The following is a 23,604-nucleotide window of genomic DNA, read 5'->3' as shown; positions in this document are numbered from 1 at the left end:
ATAAATAACTTAAAACCACCCTAATTACACCCTAAGCATTTGGCAAAATTATAGCCTTTTACAGTTTTTCACTCTCCCCAGCACACAGCAGCTCATTTCATTTCCAGAATGCACTCACATTAAGTAACATTTCTCAAAATAAACTCACTTTATCAAAACAAAGAAGCAAATATGCTTGTAAATTATGACTCGGATTGAGGTACACTGGTCTAAAAAATCATCATCGACTGAGACAGCTTTAATTCTTGGGTTTCATGTGATGTCACATCCGCCTCATTAGTTATTCAAAACTTTAGCTGGTGGTCTACCAAAGCTCAGCTGACAAAGCGTTTATATGGAGAAGGTGCATTGCTCGCATAAAAAATGCCTTACGTTTGCGTCGTTTTAGGTTGTTCGAATCAATCAAACCGTTAAACTGAGAAAAGTTTCTTCAGGGTTCCCCGTGAACTAATAAAAAAAGTCCATATGCATGAAGGTCGCGACAAAATTCTTACCCAGCCATATAGTTACAATGCGCCGTGATCACTTCTCCATCTTGTTTAACTAAGATCCAGGTCTTTAAAGGGGTTTCTGATGATCTTTGTGAATATTTTACCTGAAGAGATAAGAGCCAACACAAGTGAGAATCAAGCAAACTGTTGTTTGTTTACACTTCAACTTGCAGCGCTTCATTGTAAAGATCTAAAAGCTTAAAAAAAAAAAAACATACTTACACGGGCAAAAACAATACAGGATTCATTGGGCAGCGACCTGAGGCTGAGGTCCTTTACCCAACTACATACAAAAAAGCTGTAAGCCTCCATACTCTTCCACACTTTCATCTGTTTTGCGGTGTAGAAGCACATCTGCAACACCAGATAGTTCGAGATGTTGGGGAACTCGACTGAAGGGTAGTTTTCAAGATCGTCTGACAAATCCTTCTTTCCCAGACTGTAGGGGTCGATTCCATTGAACATAGCAATCTTCTGAATGTATCTAAAGCCAGCAGTGGCTCCTAGAATATGAGCATACTCTGATAAGATATTGCTAGTTGTTGGGTCCCAAAGCTGCTTCTCTAACCATTAGGCCATGGTTTCCCTTATTATTGTAACACAATAATGAACTCAATCATAGGTTATACAGTTGTGGTCAGAAGTTTACATACAGTGACATGAATGTCATCTTGGATATGAATGTCATTGCAATATTTGGGCTTTCAGTAATTTCTTTGAACTGTTCTTTTTCTGTGGCAGAATGTACAGCATACATCTTTAATTTAAAAACACTAGAATTTGGTGCACAAGTTTTAATTTTCTTTGGGTTTTCTGAAATCAACACAGGGTCAAAATGATACATACAGGGTCAAAAATTTACATACGCTCATTTAGATTATTAATTCAGAGGTGCTGAAATTTCCAAAATGTCTTTTACCTTGCCAAGGCCAAGGTCTCTTAACTTCCTGTTAGTGATCATGATTGACTACAGCTGGTAGCTTCTCTGTGCCTTTATAAAAAGGGTTTGTTTACAGCACTCATTGGATTGACCAACACACAGTAAAATGGGAAAGTCCAAGGAGCTCAGTGCAGATCTGAGAAAGAGGACCGCAGATATGCACAACTCTGGAATATCTCTTGGAGCCATTTCTAAACAACTGAAAATTCCAAGATCAGTTCAAACAATTGTATCCAAGTTATTGTGAGGTGTAGTCACTTTGCCAAGCCACTTTGCTTCAAGAAACCCCAAACTGTCACCCTCAGCTGAAAGGAAATTGGTTTGGATGGTTAGGAACAACCCAGGAACCACCATGACACCGCCCTGCCATGAACTGGGAGCTGATGGGTTACTGTCTACAGTTCAGATCACCATGGACTAAGAGACTGTTATCCAAGAAATAAATCCCTGCTCCAAAATTGATACCTTCAACCTTAACTAAAGTTTGAAGCTGACCACACGTACAAAGAAAAAGCCTTCTGGAGGAAAATAGTATGGTCAGATGAGACAAAGATTGAGTTGTTTGTCCACAATGACCACCATGTGCAGACAGATACTGTACCAGCTGGTGGTGGTGGTGGTAGGATCATCATGCTCTGGGGCTGTTTTGCTGACAGTGGAACTGGTTCATTGCACAAACTCACGCACTCTCACTATCCATTTTGAGTCAGTTGACACGTCAGACGTGTGTGTGACTAGCAGTCTTCAGCAGAGCTGTCCATTCAACATGGTCTTGAGTTGCCTCCTCTGCGATATTCCATAATTTCAAGTCAGCACGGACAGATTCTTTCCACCTTTTTTGAGGTCGGCCACAGTTGTTAGCTCCTTCAACTTCCAAGGTAGTACATCTGTTGATCCAAGAATTACTGCATTGTACATGTCCAAACCAACAGAGACGGTTGCATCTGAGGACAGTATCAAAGCAACAGAGGTTCAGCATCCGCAGAAGAGAAGACGTGCTAATTCGTGTTCCTCTTTTGACATTGCACATCCATAAAAGCATGGCTCTTTCATTACGCTCAAGTTGTTTTTGGTCATCTCTTCAGAGTGCCCAATATTCAGATCCATATAACATGGTGCTACGCACACAACTGCTGTGTAGTTGACCACGGGTATGAAGTGAGACAGCTTTACAGGTTAACAATGGCAGCAGCTCTCTAAATTTTCCCCAAGCAGAACGAGTTCTGATAATCGTTGCCAATTCACAACCACCTCCTGGGCAGATACCATCAGCAAGGTATATGAAGCTATCAACAACCTCTAGTTTGCTACCTGCCAACATTACCTCACTGCATGGCCTTGCATCAATTGGCTGAGCTCCTCCAAGACAATGCTGACACTTGTAATCTGGGTTTTCAACTAACCTCCCCTGCATGCCAGAACATCTTTTGTGTACCCACATTTTGCAACCACTACAGAAAATTGAATTCTGGCCAACCCCTTTTCTCCACATACCACAAGGGTATTTTCCAGAGATTCTCAGTGTGTTTAGGTCATTACCATAGATCATGACTTTGGTCTTCCCCGTGTTGACTTTCAGGCCCTTTTCCTAAAGACCAACCTTCCAGCGGTTCAGCTTCTCAAGTAGTTCATCCAAGGATTCTGAGATTATGACCAGGTCATCTGCATAAAGCATCTTCCAGGGACAACCAACCCAAAACTCTCTTGATAAGGCCTCTAACACAATTATAAACAACAGGGGGCTCAAAACAGATCCTTAATGGACCCCAGCCTTCACGTCAAACTCTTCACTGAGTGAGTTGTTGACCCGCACCTGACTCTTTGCACCACTGTACATGGCTTGTACCAGTTTGACAATCCATTCAGGCATCCCAACCACCTGCATTGCCCACCACAGCACTCTTCGGGAAACCCTATCAAATGCCTTTTCAAGGTCTACAAATGCTAAGTACAATTGTTTTTGCTTGACCAAATACTTTTCTTGTAGCTGTCTGAGGATGAAAATAGCATCAGTGGTACCTCGTCCTGGGCAAAACCCAAACTGCATTTCATCAATGTTGACATAACCTCTGATGATTTTCTCCATCACTCTCTCAATGATCTTAAGTACCTGTTCTGTAAGCTTCAGGCCTCTGTAGTTGCCTTGAATCAATGCATCACCTTTACCTTTAAACAGACTAAGGATTATGCTTTTGTCCCAGTCTGTAGGGATCTTTTCCTCTCTCACAATAGCATTTGCCAAAACTGCAACAATTTGGCAACACACCTTGGGGGATGCACACAACATTTCGGCAACAATGCCAGAAGGACCAGCTGCTTTGCCCGTTTTCATTTTCTTCAATGCATCGAAGACCATTTTATGAGTGACATAACATGGTGGTCCCCCGACAGGATCTGCTGGGGGAAGGTTTTGAGACCAAGGATATTCGATGTTAAGTAGCCATTTGTAGTGTTGTTTCCAGGCCTTCTTTTTAGCATGCTCATCAAATGCCATGTTGCCATCATCATCAAGAACACATTTCTCACCTACTACATCTTGGTTCTCTCTGCACATTTGTTTTGCCAGATGGTAGATGCTGTCTGTGCCTGAATCTGTGCCACAAAGGTGATCGCTTCGGCATTCCTCTTGGCAAAATAAACTGCAGTTCTAGCCCGGCGTTTAGCTGCCAGGTAATCCTCTTTGCTACCCCCATTCTTCCAGGCTTTCCACAGCTTGCGTTTCTCTTTCACTAGGCTGCTGACATCCTCATTCCACCACCAGGCTTGTCTTCTCCATAACCCCTTCTTTATCCAGCCACAGGTCTTATCAACAACATACGTTACATGAGGCTGTCTTTGAGTTCCATCCATATACGTTCAACATCACCACCTACCATGTTGTTAACACACTCCTGCAAACAGGTCTTAAACTCATTGCGTATGTTGTCCTCTTTCAGCTTCCAGACACACCTTTTAGGCACAAACTCTTTCTGCCGACTCACCAAGTGTGATAGCTTGACATTGCATACTACTAACTTGTGCTGGGTAACACATTCCTCATTTGAAATCACTTTGCATTGCGCACCAGTTTGAGGTCACGTTGCTTGACCAGGATGTAATCCACTTAACTATGATTGCCCCCAGACTCGTACGTCACCAGATGATTATCTCTCTTCATGAAATGGGAGTTGGCTACAACTAGGTTGTTGGCAACACCATCATATCCAGCAGCCATCATTCCAATGTGTCCACTGAAGTCACCACATTGGAAGAGGATCTCCGAAGCACAAAGTGGATGGAATAATGAAGGAGGACTACCTGAGAATTATTCAGCATAAACCTTCAGAAACTTGAACATGACTTGGGAGTTACAACAGGACAATGAACCCAAACACGCATCAGAGCTGGTTGTGGAGGATAAAGCACGCTAACGTTAAGCTTAAAACAAGTCCTGACTTCAACCCTATTGGAAAGACAGGTAGTCGTCGACTTACGACTGCGTTTGGTTACGACTGACCGGTCGTAAACCGATCTGGTCGTAAGTCGGCCTATGTTAAATGAACATAAGTATATTGTGATGTGTAATGATATTGTAATCATCTTAAAGTCTTATTTTATCAACATTTTCTTATTTCATTACCTTGGCTCATTATTTGGTTTAAGTCAAACACTGCATACTCGGGGTGAAAGTAACTTTTATTTCTTGCCAGTATATTATTTTGAGTCATAGTTCGCGCGCGCACCTAAAAATACACCTAATTATTTATTATTGTCTACTTATCAAGCATTCACTAGGACTTCTTATCACTCAGTAGTACTATAGTACTACTACTACTAAAGTACTATAGTACTTTTTTATCACACTATCACTCTTTCATCCACCTGTATCAGTTTTTGATTATAAATAAATTGCAAACACATAATTTCAACAACACATTCATTTTAATTACATTTTTTTTAGCTGAACAGTTGAAAACTAACTTTTCATTTTGGACATTGGACACAGAACAGTGTAACAGAACAGAAAAGTGAAAGTTACTTTGATTACCAGCTGTGCACGTTATAGCACAAGATCTGGTTAAGCTGTACGTGCACTGTAGCTCGCTCGTTGTTTGTCCAGCGAAACACTGCACACATAATAGAAGAGGCTGGATGCAGTGTTGCCAGATTGGGTGGTTTTAAGTGCATTTTGGCGGGTTTTGAACATATTTTGGGCTGCAAACCGTCAGCAGTATCTGGCAACACTGGCTGGATGCTGGGTGCTGCCGGGGCCTGGGGCGGAAACTGTCGTACGCTCAGCTAGCTCAGCTGGGAAACACTTGCCAGTCATAACCAGACGGTCCTAAAGTCGATCGGTCGTAAGTCGCATAGGTCATAAGTCGATGACTACCTGTATATGGACCGTGCTTATAAGTTGAGTCCATGCCAAGAGAAAAAAAAAATTTAATTGAATTCTACCAATTCTACCATGAAGAGTTGTGAAATATCCAACCAGAATTCTGCAAGAAGTTTTTTCATGGTAAACAAAAAATATTTGGTCAAGGTGAATCTTGTAAAGAGACATTTTACCCAAATATTAGGTGTGCTGTGCCTTCCAATTGTGCCTTTCAGTTGCAGGATTGATTGTGTCATTCTTGTGTCATTTTTGACCCTGTATATATAATTTTGACCCTGTGTTGATTTCAGAAAACCCAAAGAAAATTAAAACTTGTGCACCAAATTCTAGTGTTTTTTTTTTATTAAAGATGTATGCTGTACATTCTGCCACAGAAAAAGAACAGTTCAAAGAAATTACTGAAAGCCCAAATGACATTCATATCCAAGATGACATTCATGTCACTGTATGTAAACTTCTGACCATAACTGTAGGTTTCAAAATTAATGAATGTTTTCATTGGTCTCCCTGTCTGGATTTGAACCTTACTGAAAAAAAAAATAATAATCATGAAGCTTGCATTCAACATAAACAGCATACACAAACCTACCTAGGTACATAAATGGTAAAGCTGTAGGACTCAAATCTGGTCTTGGATTCAAGTCCAATCCCAGTGTTTTCTGCACTGCCTTGGACTTGGCTTGGGCTTATTTGGATGTGTACTTGGACTTGTCTCTTGGCACTGGTCGAGCTGAATATGGTCTTGGACTAAGAGTTTGCAAAACTAATGTTCATGCTGTCTTTTCTCTTTTTGCATGCACAACGTTTGACAAAAAGCCATTCCTTATTCTAGAAAACATTTAAAACATTTCCTTCTACTAACGTTCTAGAAATCATAATCATTGGCATAATGCACAAATAAAGACTTGTTCGCAAAAAGGATTTCAAGGTTCGAACAAGAATCATCTTTGTTAGATCATGTGTTCAATAAAACCATCCAGAGTCTTATTATGTTCACTTCACAAATCAGGGTGTTATTAACTATTTGTAGATCAGCGCATTGTTATTCCTACACACTTCCTCTGTTATCTGTATTTTGTTGTGGGAAGTACTTGTTCTCTTAGTTGGAGAGGAGCCTGTAGCTACTGTTCCAGTGTACTGTTTGTTTGTTTTTTCTGGCTTCAGTTTCACATTCTGCCAAAGTAAAGCCACTGCATCCCTTTAGCAAGAGATCAACTTTGTGATCATTCTGTACACAAACACTTCCTGAAATAGAGTCAGATAGTGAATCTTCCAGCCCCAAACATTCTGTGAGAGGAAGCTGTTAAAGGTCCCATGGCATGAAATTTTCACTTTCTGAGGTTTTTTAACTTTAAAATGAGTTCCTCTGACCTTCTTAAGTCACCCCAGTGGCTAGAAATTTCATAATGTGTAAACCAAACTATGCCCAACATTTGAGAATGGCGCGTCAAAACGGCGCGTTGATAAACTCTTCCCTTTACTACGTCAGCAAGGGAGATGATCCCCGCGCCCCCCTCTGGATTCCCACCCACCGTATGGATTGCCTGCCCAGTTGTAGTGAGGAGACCATAGAGGACAGATCAACATGGCATCACCTAAGTGAGCGAAACATGGAAATTGCGCTGTACATGGATGTGACAACACAGAAAAGAGTCTGTTTTTACTGCCGACGGGAGAGCCCCTGAAGAGGCAGTGGCTTAATTTTATTTACTTCAATAATACGCCGTCGAGTCTACCTAAGACGGTGTATGTTTGTCGGAAGCATTTTCCTGAGGAATGTTTCCACAACTTGGGACAGTACAGGGCAGGTTTTGCACATCAACTGTCACTGGAGCCTGGGTCCGTACCAAGCATCCCTGCCGCATCAGCCACAAACACCGAACAAGTAAGTGTATAACTGTTAAGTCGTTTTGCCGTGTTTTAAAATCGGTGCCACGTTAGCCTTGCAATGGCTACATTAGCTGTGCAGCTAACCGCTTCCTGCAGTTAGCCAGGTACTCTGCACTACAAAACCAAAAAGCATGCAGCATGCTCTGTTAAACTGAGTTTAGTCTGGAAATTGACTGTAACTTATGAGCTTATGTTTTGCCGTGTTTTAAAATCGGTGCCACGTTAGCCTTGCAATGGCTACATTAGCTGTGCAGCTAACCGCTTCCTGCAGTTAGCCAGGTACTCTGCGCTACAAAACCAAAAAGCATGCAGCATGCTCTGTTATAATAGCCAATCAAAACAGTTTTTACAAAGACACCCACAATCTTTTTTAAGTCACTCGTTCATTTTATTTGTTTATTTGTTCAGTAAAAACCCAAACATTTGTTGAATTTATTTTATTTCCTCGCGTCGCACCTTAATGACGTCAGCGCGCGGTATTTTTCCCTTCGCGGTTTGTTCCTTCTCTCTCGCCATAGTAAGACGCCCACAGCCGCTTGTTCTGACCCACTGGAGGTAGCGTCACAGTGCTGTTAGCCAATCAGAGGTAACACGTTTACATGTCCTGAATATTAATGATAAGACCCACCCCCACCCTCTACCCTTCCCCGCCTCCTGCTTCTCATTAGCAAAACGACGCACTGGGAAAAGGGCTGAAATGGGGCTTTCTCCCAGGAGGCTATATCTACGTGCCGAGGGTTCATTTCGAGAAAGGCTGCGGATATAACATCCAGAAACCTCCACGAGCCCGTTTAAAGCATCAACAAACCACCATGCCATGGGTCCTTTAAGTGTGGCTCTGCTCTCGAGATAAACAAACCCTCACTGACCTGGACTGATTATAACTGTAATTGCCATTAGACGTCAGAAAGTGTCAGAAGAATGCCTTCCAGTTGCAGGATTGATTGTGTCATTCTTTTATGTTACATGCAATTCAGTGCCAAACAGATGATCTTGTTCTGATCAATGTTCCACTGGCCCAATATGAACATTTAAAGTGAGATAAAAAGATTCCCTTGCTCTTGCATGGCGTGTCCTCATGCACAAATATGTACAGTACTGTGCAAAAGTCTTGGGCACATGTAAAGAAATACTGCAGACCAAAAATGGCTTAAAAAAATGAAATTAAATGTTTCAACGTAAAAAAAAAAACTATAAACAGCAGTAATTCATAATAAATGAAACAAAGTCAGTCGATACTACTAAAGGAAGGCTGTCTATCTGTCTGTTTAATAGAATAGAATAGAATATCTATGGACCTTTATTGTCACTGCACAAATGTCCAACGAAATTTAGTTCATCATAGGAGAACAAAGCCGCTGCATATGTGTGCGCCAACACTCTTGGGCACTTCAATCCAAGGCCGTCCCATGTTAACCTAACTGCATGTCTTTGGACTGTGGGGGAAACGGGAGCGCCTGGAGGAAACCCACACAGACACAGAGAGAACATGCAAACGCCACACAGAAAGGCCCTCGTCAGCCACTGGGTTCGAACCCAGAACCTTCTTGCTGTGAGGCAACAGTGCTAACCACTTAAGGCCTCTGCATGCTCTTGCGACAAGGCTTTCGCAGATAGCTTTTCGCAGACAGTTGTAATTTATCGTTGAGCGGGGAGTAATAGGCGTGCGCGATGTTATTCACCGGCACAACGCAAGGGGGCGCGAAGTCGCTAGGAGTAGTTGGTGGGTGTGGTTAGTGGAGTGTTTATCCTTCGGTTACTTATAATGACTAGAACTTTTTTTTTTATAATGACTAGAACTGGAGTCGTATAGATGTACGTACTTCTTCAATCAACCGCTCTTCATGCTGCTCCATCTTCGCTCGTGTTTTTAAAAATGGCGGTCGTGAAAACAAACCAAACCGGGAAAGTAGGGAAGCGGAAGTGCGTGTACAGCGGATGTAGAGTGGACCAATCAGAGCCCTCTTGTCTGCGACGCTGTCTGCGAGGCTTCTGCGGTGGTCACAATTTTTGGGAGGTGCACGCAGAACGTCTGCGAAGGTGGGGGGGCTACGCAGACACTGTCTGCGACGCTATCTGCGAGGACTGGGTTGTCAGCATAAATTGGCCTTTACACCTACACGTTACAGTTTACCTATGCAAATCGATACGGCTGGACGCACATACTCCATACTTTGCACATGGATTGGTGACACCCCAGAGGGGCCCAAAACAACATTTTTGATTTTTCAAAACATGGGATTAGTGCAAATCCAACACACAATTCAGTTCCCATAGACTACATGCTCACGCTAACACACTGCACGCAGCCTTGGCAGGGAATCCCCTCCCCCCACTCACCTGAGAGTTTTGATTGTACAGGACCTCGCCGGAGACTTCCTCTATGGCCGAGTCTATATCTCCTCAGTGACGAGGAATAACTACTATGTCTCCTCTCTCCCACAATAACTGCTAGTATTTGGTGTGAGACGAACCTTTGCTTAAAAAAAACAAAAACAACACAGTCTCAGGTACAATGAGTGCAGTTTTATAAGGAAATGAGTTGTAGGTTTTACTGAGCATCTTACAGAACCAACCACAGTTCTTCTGGACACTTTGTCACACTCGCTTCTTCATTTTGCACCAAAACCCAGTAGCCTTCATTATGTTTTCTTTTCAAAATGTGCTCTCTTATGTACTATGCTGCTCAGATACAAACTTTTCTTCCTGTAACATTTAAGTTTGTGCTGGAAAACGAACGTTTGGAACTCTAAAGTGTTTTTGTACTGACTTGATAATGTCGAAGTCATAAAACAGAAATCTGTAACAATGTTTGTATGGAAAAAAATAGGGTGCCTAAGATTTTTGCACAGTCTGTATGTCCACAACACTGTTTTGGGGTTGTTTTTTCCTCCTTTTGGGGGGGGGGGGGGGGGGGGGTTTGCTTGAGAATATTTTTCATAAAGTGAATGCTTTGACTTTGATGGTGAGCTCATTGTAGTAACCCTGAGCTATTAACTAATCATGTTATTCAACAAGCAACCAGTGGTGAGATTTGTACATGATACAAACCATCAACAGAGCATTGGATGAGAATTGTGGTTTCAAGTGGACCTTTTTTTACACGCCACCAAATATATCAATCCTGCAGTGCAAAATAATGTCAGGGTTGGAAAAGAACTCAAGGGTAAACAGGACAAAGGACTAAGTGGAGAAAAAATGTATTTTATTTGTTAAAAATAAATAAATTAATTAATTAATAACAAAAAAGGTATTAAATAGATTCATTTCTTTTTTTACAATTCCTTTGATACTGAAATTATTGTGCATCCACTATAAATGAAAAAAATAAATAAAAAAACTAGCGCTTGCAGTAAAAGTGAATATTTCACACCAACAGTATTCGTTTGTACTTGCCGCAGATAATTCATACATAATTCGTCAGGCCAACAATAATATCAGACAACTGCAGCACAGATGGAAATGTGCTATATTTCCAGATGGCACTCCTCTGTCTTGGTGGCTGGACAGGGACGGTGTTAAGAGAACATACTGGGGAGGCTCTCTACCTGGAGTTCAGCAGTGCTCCTGTAGCCTGGAAGGCAACTGCAGGGACATGAATTACTTCTGCAACTGTGATGCAGATGAGGACACATGGTAATCTCTCCACATGCACATTAATAATCAAGGAAAACAAACAGTGAGCTTTCCATTCAATAAAGAAGTAAAAAAGTGTTTAACCTGCTTCCAGTGAAATTCACACAGCCATGTAAAATTGTTCAGGGTTTTTTTTTTCTCCACACCTTATTAAAACATCTCTGTGGGTGAGCTTAGCTTCACATGACTGCCATTAACACCTTTTCAGCAGCTGGCAGATCATACAGTTTAGTTTTCACCAAAGACGTTTTTTGCCTAAGGCAAAGAAATGACTCTGAATTTCTTCTCACTCATTATTCCTTGTGCCCCACACACTCTCTCCCACTCTCGCTCTGCAGGGTGAATGATACCGGCCTGCTGTCTTACAAAGACCATTTACCGCTTAGTGAGATCGCCATTGGAGATACAAACAGAACAGGCTCCCAGGCCTTTGTTCAGATTGGACCTCTGCGTTGTTCTGGCAATCGTGGGTGTTTTGTTTACTGATTCAAGGATATATTTGTTGCTGAATTCATTTCCATGTTCAAAGCTGTTTTTTGGGTTCTATAATTGGACACGTAAGTTATTTTACCCTGTTTCTTGTCCATTACTGCCTCAGGATTTTTGTGGAACTCTGCCTCCTTTTTTTCGGAATCCTCTTATCTGCATTTCCCTACACTACAAGCTGAGTTTAGCATAGACATCTCCTTTTATTTCAAGACTGGAGCTACTTCTGGTCTCTTCCTTGAGAATGTGGGAGTACAAGACTTCATCAGGCTGGAGCTGAGCTGTGAGTAAAGTACAGTAGTGCACAGAGGAACCTTTGGAGACTCTTCTAAAGTTATGTTGTAATGCTATCAATTAAAAAAAGCATTAGCAGGTTATATTTACATGATATCTGTTGACTGATGTATACAGTGGCATGCAAAAGTTTGGGCACCCTTGCTGAAAATATCTGTTACTGTGAATAGTTAAGTGAGCAGAAGATGAACTGATCACCAAAAGGCATAAAGGTAAAGACGAGACATTTCTTTTCAGTGTTTTATGCAGGATGTGTGTATTATTTTTGTTTTGTACAATTGGAGAGTGAAAAAAGAAAAGGAACACCATGTGAAAGTTTGGGCACCCCAATACATTTGAGTTCTCAGGTAACTTTTACCAAGGTTCCAGACCTTAATTAGCTTATTGAGCTGTGGCTTGTTCAAATTCTTCATTAGGAAAGGTCAGATGATGCAGATTTCAAAGCTGTATAAATTCTCTGACTCCTCAAACTCGTCCCTAAAATCAACAGCCTCTAAGTAACTTTGCTCCTCTAAGCAACTCCCTAGCATTCTGAAAAAATAAAATAATTGATACTTACAAAGCAGGAGAAGGCTACAAGAACAAAGTGTTTTCAGGTAGCTGTTTCCTCAGATCGTAATGTTATTAAGAAATGGCAGTTAACAGAAACAGTGGAGATCAAGGTGAGGTCTGGAAGATGAAGAAAACTTTCTGAAAGAACTGCTCATTGGATTGGTAGAAAGGCAAATAAAAACCCCTGTTTGACCTTCAGAAAGATTTAGCAGACCCTGGAGTGGTGGTGCACTGTTCTACTATGCAGCAACACCTGAACAAATGACCTTCATGAGAGAGTCATCAGAAGAAAACCTTTCCTGCATCCTAGCCACAAAATTCAGTGTCTGAAGTTTGCAAATGAACACCTAAGCAAGCCTGATGCATTTTGGAAACAAGTCCTGTGTTCTGATGAAATCAAAATAGAACTTTTTGGCCACAATGTGCAAAAGGTATGTTTGGAGAAAAAAGGGTATCAAATTCCAGGAAAAGAACACCTCTCCAACTCTTAAGCATGGGTGTGGATTGATCATGCTTTGGGGTTGTGTTGCAGCCAGTGGCACAGGGCACATTTCAATGATCGAGGGAAGCATGGATTCGAATAAATACCAGCAAACTCTAGAAGCAAACATCACACCATTGGTAAAAAATGTTGAAGTTGAAAAGAGGATGGGTCCTACAATAAGACAATGATCCAAAACACACCTCAAAATCTACAATGGAATACCTCAAGAGGCACAAGCTGAAGGTTTTGCCCTGGCCCTCACAGTCCCCTGACCTAAACATCATTGAAAATCTGTGGATAGATCTCAAAAGAGCAGTACATGCAAGACAGCCCAAGAAACTTTGAGTTCAGTCACGTGATCACTATCTGTGTTTACATCCCTCCGAGGGCGGACGTAGCCGCTCCATGTGAGAGGATTCACTCTGTCACAGCAAGGCTGCAGACACAGCACCCTGAGGCATTTATCATCATTTCTGGGGACTTTAATCACGCTACTTTGGACTCTACTTTGGCTGCTTTTTACCAGGCTGTGCATTGTCCAACAAGGAACAACAGGACAATTGACTTGCTGTATGCTAATGTGAGGGATGCATACAGAGCCACACCCCTCCCCCCACTAGGGAAGTCTGACCACAACCTGGTTCATCTACAGCTGAAGTACACCCCCCTGGTTCAAAGGCAGCCTGCAACAATTAGCTCCATCAGGAGGTGGTCCCCTGAAATGGAAGATGCCCTCAGGGACTGCTATGACATCACGGACTGGGATGTGCTGCTTAGCCCACACTATGAGGACCTAGAGGGGCTGACACACTGTCTGATGGATTACCTTAACTTCTGTGCAGACGTGGTCTCCCCTGCTAAGACTGTACGGTGTTACCCTAATAACAAGCCATGGGTAACACAGGAAGTCAAAGCTGTCCTCAACAGGAAGAAGGCCGCCTTCAGGAGCAGGGATAGGGAGGCGATGAAAGCAGCACAGCAGGAGGTAAAACACTGCGTGAGGGAAGCTAAGGACAGCTACAGGAGAAAGGTGGAGCAGAAGCTGAAGGAGAACAGCATGAAGGAGGTCTGGGAAGGTGTGAAAACCATCACAGGCCACAATACAAAGACCAGAGTCGTTGAGGAGACAGTGGAGAGGGCGAATGAGTTGAATGACTTCTTCAATCGGTTCAACCAGCCCACGTCCCCGCCACCCTTTCCCTCACTGCAGCCATCTCTCCTTCTTCCCTCAACACACCTCCCCCCAGTTATCACAGCAGCCCCCTCCTGCCCCTCATCCCCCACCTCAACACAGACTCCTCCATGCATTACTGCAGACCAGGTCAGAGGTCAACTGAAGAAGCTTCACCCCAGGAAAGCAGCAGGCCCGGACAAGGTGTGTCCCCGACTACTGAAGACCTGCGCTGCTGAACTGGGTGAACCACTCGAACGCATCTTCAACCTCAGCCTGCAGCTGGGGAGAGTGCCCACCCTCTGGAAGACATCATGTATCATTCCAGTTCCCAAAAAGAATCGGCCCAGTGAGCTGAATGACTTCCGACCGGTGGCACTCACTTCACATCTGATGAAGACGTTGGAGTGTCTCTTCCTCAGCCTCCTCAGACCCCAGGTACAACATGCACAGGACTGTCTGCAGTTTGCGTACCGGGCAGGTGTTGGTGTGGAAGACGCCATCCTCTACCTGCTACACCGAGCCCACTCGCATCTGGATAAGGGAAATGGCACAGTGAGGATCCTCTTCTTGGACTTCTTGAGTGCCTTCAACACCATCCAGCCCCTATTGCTTCAGGACAAACTGAACAGGATGCAAGTGGACCCCTGCCTGGTCACCTGGATCTCCAGCTACCTCACTGACAGGCCGCAGTACGTCAGGCTGAAGGACATCACGTCTGATACTGTGATTAGCAGCACCGGACACCCCAGGGCATGGTGCTGGCCCCTCTTCTCTTCACCCTGTACACCGCAGACTTCTGCTACAACTCGGAGCTGTGTCACATTCAGAAGTTTGCCGATGAGACAGCCATCGTTGGGTGTATCAGTGACAACAGAGAGGAGGAGTATAGGAGCCTGGTGAGGGACTTTGCTGTGTGGTGCAACAGGAACCATCTGCAGCTCAACACCTCGAAGACCAAGGAGCTGGTGATTGACTTTGGGAGGTCCAGACCAAGGTCACGACCAGTTCTGATCAAGGGAGTCGAGGTGGAGGCTGTGGATTCCTACAAGTACCTTGGGCTGTGGCTGGACAGCAAGCTGGACTGGACTTGCAACACCAAACACTTATACAGGAAGGGACAGAGCAGGCTATACTTCCTTAGGAGGCTGCGGTCCTTTAACATCTGCAGGAAACTCCTGTGGATGTTCTATCAGTCTGTGGTTGCCAGTGTCCTGTTTTACACCATGGTGTGCTGTGGTCGGCATGAAGCTGGACTCTCTGGTGACAGTGGCAGAGAAGAGGTCTATGGACAAACTATTGAACATCATGGATGATGCCAGTCACCCTCTGCACACTGTCATCAGCAACCAGAGGAGCCTGTTCAGTGACAGTATGCTCCTTCCCAAGTGCAGGATGAACAGACTTAAAAACTCCTTTGTCCCTTATGCCATCAGACTGCACAACTCCTCTCTGGGGGGGAGGAGGGGTAACAGGAGGACAGAGGATGGGAAGGAGCAGTAGCCTAGCCTAACAATAAGCAGTACCGGACAATGTGCAATATAATGTGCAATATTAAGTGCAGTATCTCTCCTGCCGCCACCCCGTTCTCCCCCCCCCCTTTTTTCCCCTCCTTCCCCCCTCTCTCCCCCTTCCTCTCTTCCTCATATCTTATTCTTTTTATATTCGTATATGTAAATACTTAATTTATTTTAATTTATCTCTAAGTTTTCCTCCATTTCTTTTCTCTGTTTATCTAATGATGCTGCTGGAATCTTAATTTCCCTGAGGGAACCCTCCCAAAGGGATCAATAAAGTTTTATCTTATCTAATCTAATCTAATCTAATCTAATCTAATCTAACTTGTAGAACTGGAAGCCTTTTGCAAGGATGAATGTGCAAAAATCCCCCAGGTAAGAACTGAAAGACTATTAGCTGGCTACAAAAAGTGTTTACAAACTGTGATACTTGCCAAAGGGGGTGTTACTAAGTACTGACCATGTCAGGTGCCCAAACTTTTGCTTCACGTCCTTTTAATTTTTTGGTATTTTACATCTGTAAATGATGGAAATAGAAATGTAATCTTGCGGAAAATATTAAAGAAATGTGTCATCTTTACCCTTATGCCTTTTGGTGATCGGTTCATCTTCTGCTCACTTAACTATTCACAGTCACGGACATTTTCAGCAAGGGTGCCCAAACTTTTGCATGCCCCTATATACTAGTGCATCTCAAAAAGTTAGAATATTGTGAAAAAGTTTAATATTTTCCATCAGTTATTTAAGAAAGTGAAAGTTATATATTATAGACTCATTACACATAACCTAAAATGTTTCAAGCATTTTTCTATTTTAATTTTAATCAGTATGGCATACAGTACAAAAAAAACCATCTCAAAATATTAGAAATTTCATTTAGAGTTTGAGTAAAACAGTATGAACACAGTGTATCTCTCGGTCTAGTTCAGTACACACAACCACAATCATGGGGAAGACTGCTGACTTGACTGTTGTCCAGAAGATGATCACTGATGCCCTCCACAAGGAGGGTAAGCCACAAAAGGTCATTGCTGAAAAGGGTGGCTGGAAAAGGTGCACAAGCAACAGGGATGGCCGCGGTCTTGAGAGGATTGTCAAGAAAAGTTGATTCAAGAACTTGGGAGAGCTTCACAAGGAGTGGACTGAGGATGGTGTCAGTGTATCAAGACCCATCATGAACAGACATCTTCAAGCAAGGGGATACAACTTTCGCATTCCTAATATCAATCTACTCCTGAGCCAGAGACAATGTCAGAAGTGTCTTATCTGGGCTAAGGAGAGAAAGAAATGGACTGTTGCTCAGTGGTCCAAAGTCCTCTTTTCAGATGAAAGTACATTTTACATTTAATTTGGAAATCACGGTTCTAGAGTCTGGAGGAAGAGTGGAAAGGCACAGAATCCAAGGTGTTTGAAGTCCAGTGTGAAGTTTCCACAGTCTGTGATGATTTGGGGTACCATGTCATCTGCTGGTGTTGGTCCACTGTATTTTATCAAGTCCAAAGTCAACACAGCCATCTACCAGGAGATTTTAGAGCACTTCATGCTTCCATCTGCTGACGAGCTTTTTGGAGATGCTGATTTCCTTTTCCAGCAGGACTTTGCACCTACCCACAGTGCCAAAACAACTACCAAATAGTTTGCTGACCATGATATTACCGTGTTTGATTGGCCAGCCAACTTGCCTGACCTGAACCCCATAGAGAATCTATGGGGTATTGTCAAGAGGAAGATGAGAATCACCCGACCCAAAAATACAGATACGCTGAAGGCCACTATCAAAGCAACCTGGACTTCAATAACATCTCAGCAGTGCCACAGACTGATCACCTCCATGCCACACCACATTGATACAGTGATTCATGGTAAAGGAGCCCCAACCAAGTATTGAGTGTATAAATGAATATACTTTTCAGAAGTTGGACATTTCTGTGTTGTAAATCCTTTTTTTGATTGATCTTAGGGAATATTCTAATAATTTGAGATACTGGATTTCTGATTTTCATGAGCTATAAGCCATAATCATCAAAATTAAAACAAAAAAGGCTATAAATATTTCACTTTACATATAATGAATATAGAAGATATGAAAGTTTACCTTTTTGAATTAAATTATGAAAAAAGGAACTTTTTCATGGTATTCTAATTTTTTGAGATGCACTAGTGTGTATATATATCTCAGAATTACTTTATTAATCCCCGGAAGGAAATTCAAATTTGCTACAAAGCTCCTGAATCAGAGAAGAAAAGTAAACATGTCTAAAAATAGAAGATAAAATCGTCAGAAAAAAGAATAAAAATAAAATAGAATAAAATACATTTAAATAAGTTCAATAACTTCAAGTAAAAGCAAAATGAAGCGATTCTATATACAATGATTCCTATATACATATATTGCACCTAAGTTTAAGAATACAGTATACATGGTAAGACAGTTATACAGTGGCATTGTACAGCTTGACTGCAACAGGTAAATCTATCTATCTATCTATCTATCTATCTATCTATCTATCTATCTATCTATCTATCTATCTATCTATCTATCTATCTATATCTCCCCACATTCACTGGATATGAGCAATTGCGCACTCTGTTTGGCGACTCTACTACTAGGATATCAGCTCATATACCATGAGTAGAGAAAAACAAAATGGCAGAGCATGTATGTTACTGAACCAACCAAGGATGAAATAAAAACTCTACTCAAAAACAAACACCCCCCCCCCCCCCCCAAAAAAAAAATGCAACAAAATATAGAATAAAAGTATTTGATGGTAAGAACGTATTATTAATGTAGCATTTTTCACAAATTGCAACTGTCATTTCACCGGTTTGTTTATATTTTAAGTGGAAATTATTTTGTCAGACATTTTGTATAAAAGTTTTTATTGATCAAATTTGCATAAAAATAAAAATGCTCTGTTTCTCAAAATCCAGTGAATGTGGATAGAATAAAACAGTTATTCCACTCGGTCCAGTGTGTGTGTGTGTGTGTGTGTATAAAATATGACAATCACGCTTGGATATTTTCCTCTCCCTAGCTCCATCAGCAGTCACGTTCACCTTTGACCTTGGTGATGGCCCAGTGATTCTGACAGTCAGGTCATCAGTGCACCTGAATGACAGGCAGTGGCATTATGTACGAGCAGAAAGGAATGTAAAAGAGGCATCACTGCAGGTCGACCTGTTGCCCCTCCAGCTCACTGAGGCAGCAGCCGAAGGGCAGCACAGACTGCAGCTCACCAGCCAGCTCTTTGTTGGTAAAAAACTAAACTCTTTTTCAAACTTTGTATTTAATCTGTGATCACGGATTCATCAGTTGAACAGAATTTTTTTTTAAATATGCTGCAAAATGTGCCAAAAATGTGTATTATATTTGTATTTCTATGATTTCTTAAGTCTGGGATCTGTGTTGCTTTTCCCTACTTATTTTATTCTTTAAAATTGATTTCAGTGAGTACAGTGGTGAGGGTAGTTCTTCGGTAACAGAGTTATATTCACAGCAAAAGTTGGTAACTTTTTTTTTGTTGTTGTAGTACTCAAGATAATGGTATTAAATAAAAATTTCACAATGTATGAGGTATCTTTTGACCCTAATAAAGCGTAGAAGAACTGGCTGTTTAACTCTGAATGCAAAATCTTTTATGAGGAAAGAAAGGTCAGTAATGGAATTACATCAGAAAAAAACCCTGATCTTTCATTTCTTAAAATTCAAACCAAGATTTCTCTGAAGCAACATTGCTATAATTGGGGTGATGATTTTTAAATATGGGTTTCAGTACATCCTGCCTTGGATTCCATACTTTAGCAATGTCACTGAGCTGATAAGTTCAGGCAGTCTTAATCATTTCATCATTTTGGCCTCTCTGCTGAAGAATTGCCCTGTAGCATCATGGCTAGAAGGGTCTGGGTTTTAACCTCGTGGCTGATTGGTGCCTTTCTGTGTGGAGTTTGCGTGTTCTCTTTGTGCCTACATGGGTTTCCTCTGGGTGCTCCGGTTTCCTCCTACAGTCGAAAGACATGTGATTAGGTCAATTGGCTATTCTACATTGCCCATAGTTGTCAATGAGTGTGAATGGTTGTTTGTTTCTTGGTGACCTGTCCAGGGTGTACCCCACTTCTTGCCCAAAGTCAGCTGGGATTGGCTCCAGCTACCCCTGTGACCCTGATGGTTAAGCAGTGTATATATAATGGATGGATGGATGCTTTCAGCCATGTTAGTCCTCTTGAATAAAGTTGTGAATTCTTGTCGAGTTACAGGGTGACAAAGCTTGACTAGTGCATTTGATATAATTTGCTATTAAATACATCAAGAATGAATGACCAAGAATGAATGAAGTGGTCAGACCACCATCAAATCTTTCCAGAACACAACTCTTGGAATTGTTGTATGACAAAACATTTAGTCTGTTCATTTTTTAGCAGGTACTCGATCTCATGGCCTTATTCGACATATTCTATCTTTAAATACTCTACAACTGCATGCTGAATTCCTTTCAGACATATGCTTTTCATAAAGGTGACAACTGATTTCTGTATATCCGAAACTAATTTGCAAAACTTTATTGACCTTTTTCAAACCCAAAGCGTGTAGAAAATTATTACAGCTCAGCAGGAGGCATACTTATTAACTTACTGTGTGCTTTTTTCAAAGACTTTCCAAGATGTGTAAATCTGTGTAAGTGCACATTAGGTATAAACATCCATCCATCCATTATCTGTAGCCGCTTATCCTATTCTACAGGGTCGCAAGCAAGCTGGAGCCTATCCCAGCTGACTATGGGCAAGAGGCGGGGTACACCCTGGATAAGCCACCAGGTTATTGCAGGGCTAGGTATAAACACAGACTTTTAATTTTAGTTCTATATATAATACCAATGATTTATAATTAACCAGATCTTTCATATACCGTGCCCTCCACAATTATTGGCACACCTTGTAAAGATCAGTAAAAAGGGTTAGAAAAAATCTACCTTTTGGTGAAGTCGCTTCATCTCACACTGCAAAAATGAGAAAAATCCAACCTTTAATTGAAATAGATTTTATCAGAGAAAAACAAATTGCTCATCAAGTAATAGTTACTTTCAAGAAAAAAATCAATCAATAAATAACTGGGGAAAAAAAGCATGTTTCCCATTTAAATTTTTGAGTTGATTGGAGTGTGTAGGAACTTTCAAGCTGTAATCCATGACTTCCTGATTAACTGGGGAACAAATATGAGGTGACACAGAGGCCAAATTCCCTTAGTTATCCATCACCATGGGAAAGATAAGAGAACACAAACCAAATGAAGGAGAAGTGTGTCAATCTTCATAAGTCAGAGAATGGTTATACAAAATAGCTACTCGCCTGAAAATGCCCATTTCTACTGTTAGGACAATAATAAAACAATGAACACCAACTGGAACTGTTACAAACTCGCCTGGAGAGGACCCAAGTTTATTTTGCCCCCATGTACATTGAGAAGGAGGGTAAGAGAGGCAAAATAAATCCCCAAGGATCACTGTTGGTGAATTACAAGAAAAAGTAAAATCTTGGGGTTTCCAAGTCTCCAAAAACGCCATCAGACTCCACCTCCATGCCAACAGATTATTTGCTAGAAAAAAAAAGCCTTTTCTGTCAGTTAACCACAAACATAAGTGTCTGACGTTTGTGAAACTCTACTACAACTTTGACTGGAACCGTGTTCGTTGGTCTGATGTAACAAAAATGGAGCTTTTTGGCAAAAAAACACTCGCGGTGGGTTTGGTGTAAAAAGAAGGATGATAATGAAAAGAACCCAATCCCAACTGTAAAATATGGTCAAGGTTCTGTGATGTTTGGGAGCTGTTTTTCCTCCAAAGACCCTGGAAACCTTGTTAGGGTCCATGGCAGCGTGGACTCCATGAAACACCAGGACATTTTAAATCAGAATCTGGCTGCTTCTGCCAGGAAACTAAAACTGGGTCGTTATTGGATCTTCCAGTAGGGCAATGATCTGAAGCATATGTCCAAATCAACACAAAAATGGTTACTGAGCACAGAATCAAGCTTCTGCCCTGGCCATCTCAGTCCCCTGAGCTGAACCCCAGTGAAAACCTGTGGGGTGAGTTGAAGACGAGAGAGCACAAGAGAGGATCGAGGACCCTGGATGATCTGGAGAGATTGTGTAAAGAGGAATGGACTCAGATGCCCTGCTCTGTATCTCCAACCTTATAAAATGTTATAGGAAAGACTCGGTGCTGTTTTACTGGCAAAGGGAGGCTGTACAAAGTATTAAATGCAGGGGTGATGATAATAGTGGTACAAGTGTTTTTGTTGAAAATAATTATTTCTTGATGAGCGATTTGTTTTTCTCCTAATAAATTTCCTTTAATTAAAGGTTGGATTTTTCTCAATTTTTCAGTGTCAGATGAAGCAACTTCACCAAAATGTGGATTTTTTTTAAAACCCTTTTTACTAATCTTTACAAGGGGTGCCAATAATCATAGAGGTCACTGTAGGTCTCTCATATGAAAAAAGAATCATCTTGATACAGATCCTCAGCTATTAACTTTGCAGGGGTTTAGTTAATAACAAGGCTTATGCCTCAAAATTACTGCTTCATTAAGTTGTAATGAGTCCTCTCATTTTTAATTTGATTTCATCTCTTTGAAGAATGAGTTGATTACTCCAGTCACTCGAGTTGCAGTAGACTAAATTGTACCAAGTGCGTCTTTGAAGAGATGTTGTTTTGGAAGAGGTGATGGAAACAATTTTCTAAAAAGAAACTCTGAAAAGCCTATAGTTTATTTTCTATAAATCTGATTTCTTTCGATTTTTTCTTTTTTCTTTTTTTCGACAGCATGGCCAGGACCTTTTGTGAAATGTAATCTGAATGAATAATTTATTACTAGTTTCCAGACACAGTTGTGATCAGAAGTTTACATACAGTGACATGAATGTCATCTTGGATATAAATGTCATGGCAATATTTGGGCTTTCAGTAATTTCTTTGAACTGTTCTTTTTCTGTGGCAGAATGTACAGCATACATCTTTAATTTAAAAAAACAACAACACGAGAATTTGGTGCACAAGTTTTAATTTTCTTTGGGTTTTCTGAAATCAACACGGGGTCAAAATTATACATACAGGGCCAAAAATATACATACAGCACATCTAATGCTTGGGTAAAATGTCTCTTCACAAGATTCACCTTGACCAAACATTTTTGTTTACCATGAACAAGCTTGTGGCAGAATTCTGGTTGAATATTTCACGACACTTCATGGTAGAATTGGTAGAGTTCAATTATTATTTTTTTCTTGGCATGGACTCAACTTACAGTATAAGCACAGTCCATATATTTTCAATAGGGTTGAAGTCAGGTCTTGTTTTAAGCTTAACGTTAGCCTGTTTTATCCTCCACAATCATCTCTGATGCATGTTTGGATTCATTGTCCTGTTGTAACTCCCAAGTCATGTTCAAGTTTCTGATGGTTTATGCTGAAGAATTCTCAGGTAGTTCTCCTTCATTATTCCATCCACTTTGTGCAATGAACCAGTTCCACTGGCAGCAAAACAGCCCCAGAGCATGATGATCCTACCACCACCACCAGCTGGTACAGTGTCCCTCTGTACATGGTGGTCATTGTGGCCAAACACCTCAATCTTTCTCATCTGACCATACAACTATCCTCCAGAAGGCTGTTTCTTTGCCCGTGTGATCAGCTTCAAACTTTAAGGTTGAAGGTGTCAATTTTGGAGCAGGGGGTTATTTATTGGATAGCAGCCTCTTAGTCCATGGTGATC

General features: G+C 41.5%; 1 protein-coding gene across 1 annotated transcript in view; it reads left to right on the top strand.

Moving 5' to 3' along the window:
• cntnap5l (contactin associated protein family member 5 like) overlaps positions 1-23,604 on the top strand; it is a 272,765-nt gene that overhangs the window by 210,643 nt on the left and 38,518 nt on the right. The window contains exons 14-17 of the mRNA XM_060940691.1: positions 11,176-11,332; positions 11,671-11,798; positions 11,931-12,101; positions 18,875-19,093. Coding sequence (XP_060796674.1) covers positions 11,176-11,332; positions 11,671-11,798; positions 11,931-12,101; positions 18,875-19,093 — 675 coding nt within the window. The remainder of the gene's footprint in view (positions 1-11,175; positions 11,333-11,670; positions 11,799-11,930; positions 12,102-18,874; positions 19,094-23,604) is intronic.

The sequence above is a fragment of the Neoarius graeffei genome, chromosome 15 (assembly GCF_027579695.1).
Source record: "Neoarius graeffei isolate fNeoGra1 chromosome 15, fNeoGra1.pri, whole genome shotgun sequence".
In the NCBI taxonomy this organism is placed as follows: Eukaryota; Metazoa; Chordata; class Actinopteri; order Siluriformes; family Ariidae; genus Neoarius; species Neoarius graeffei.
Note: the sequence above shows the minus strand (reverse complement) of the source record. Positions and strands in the feature narration are given on the sequence as shown.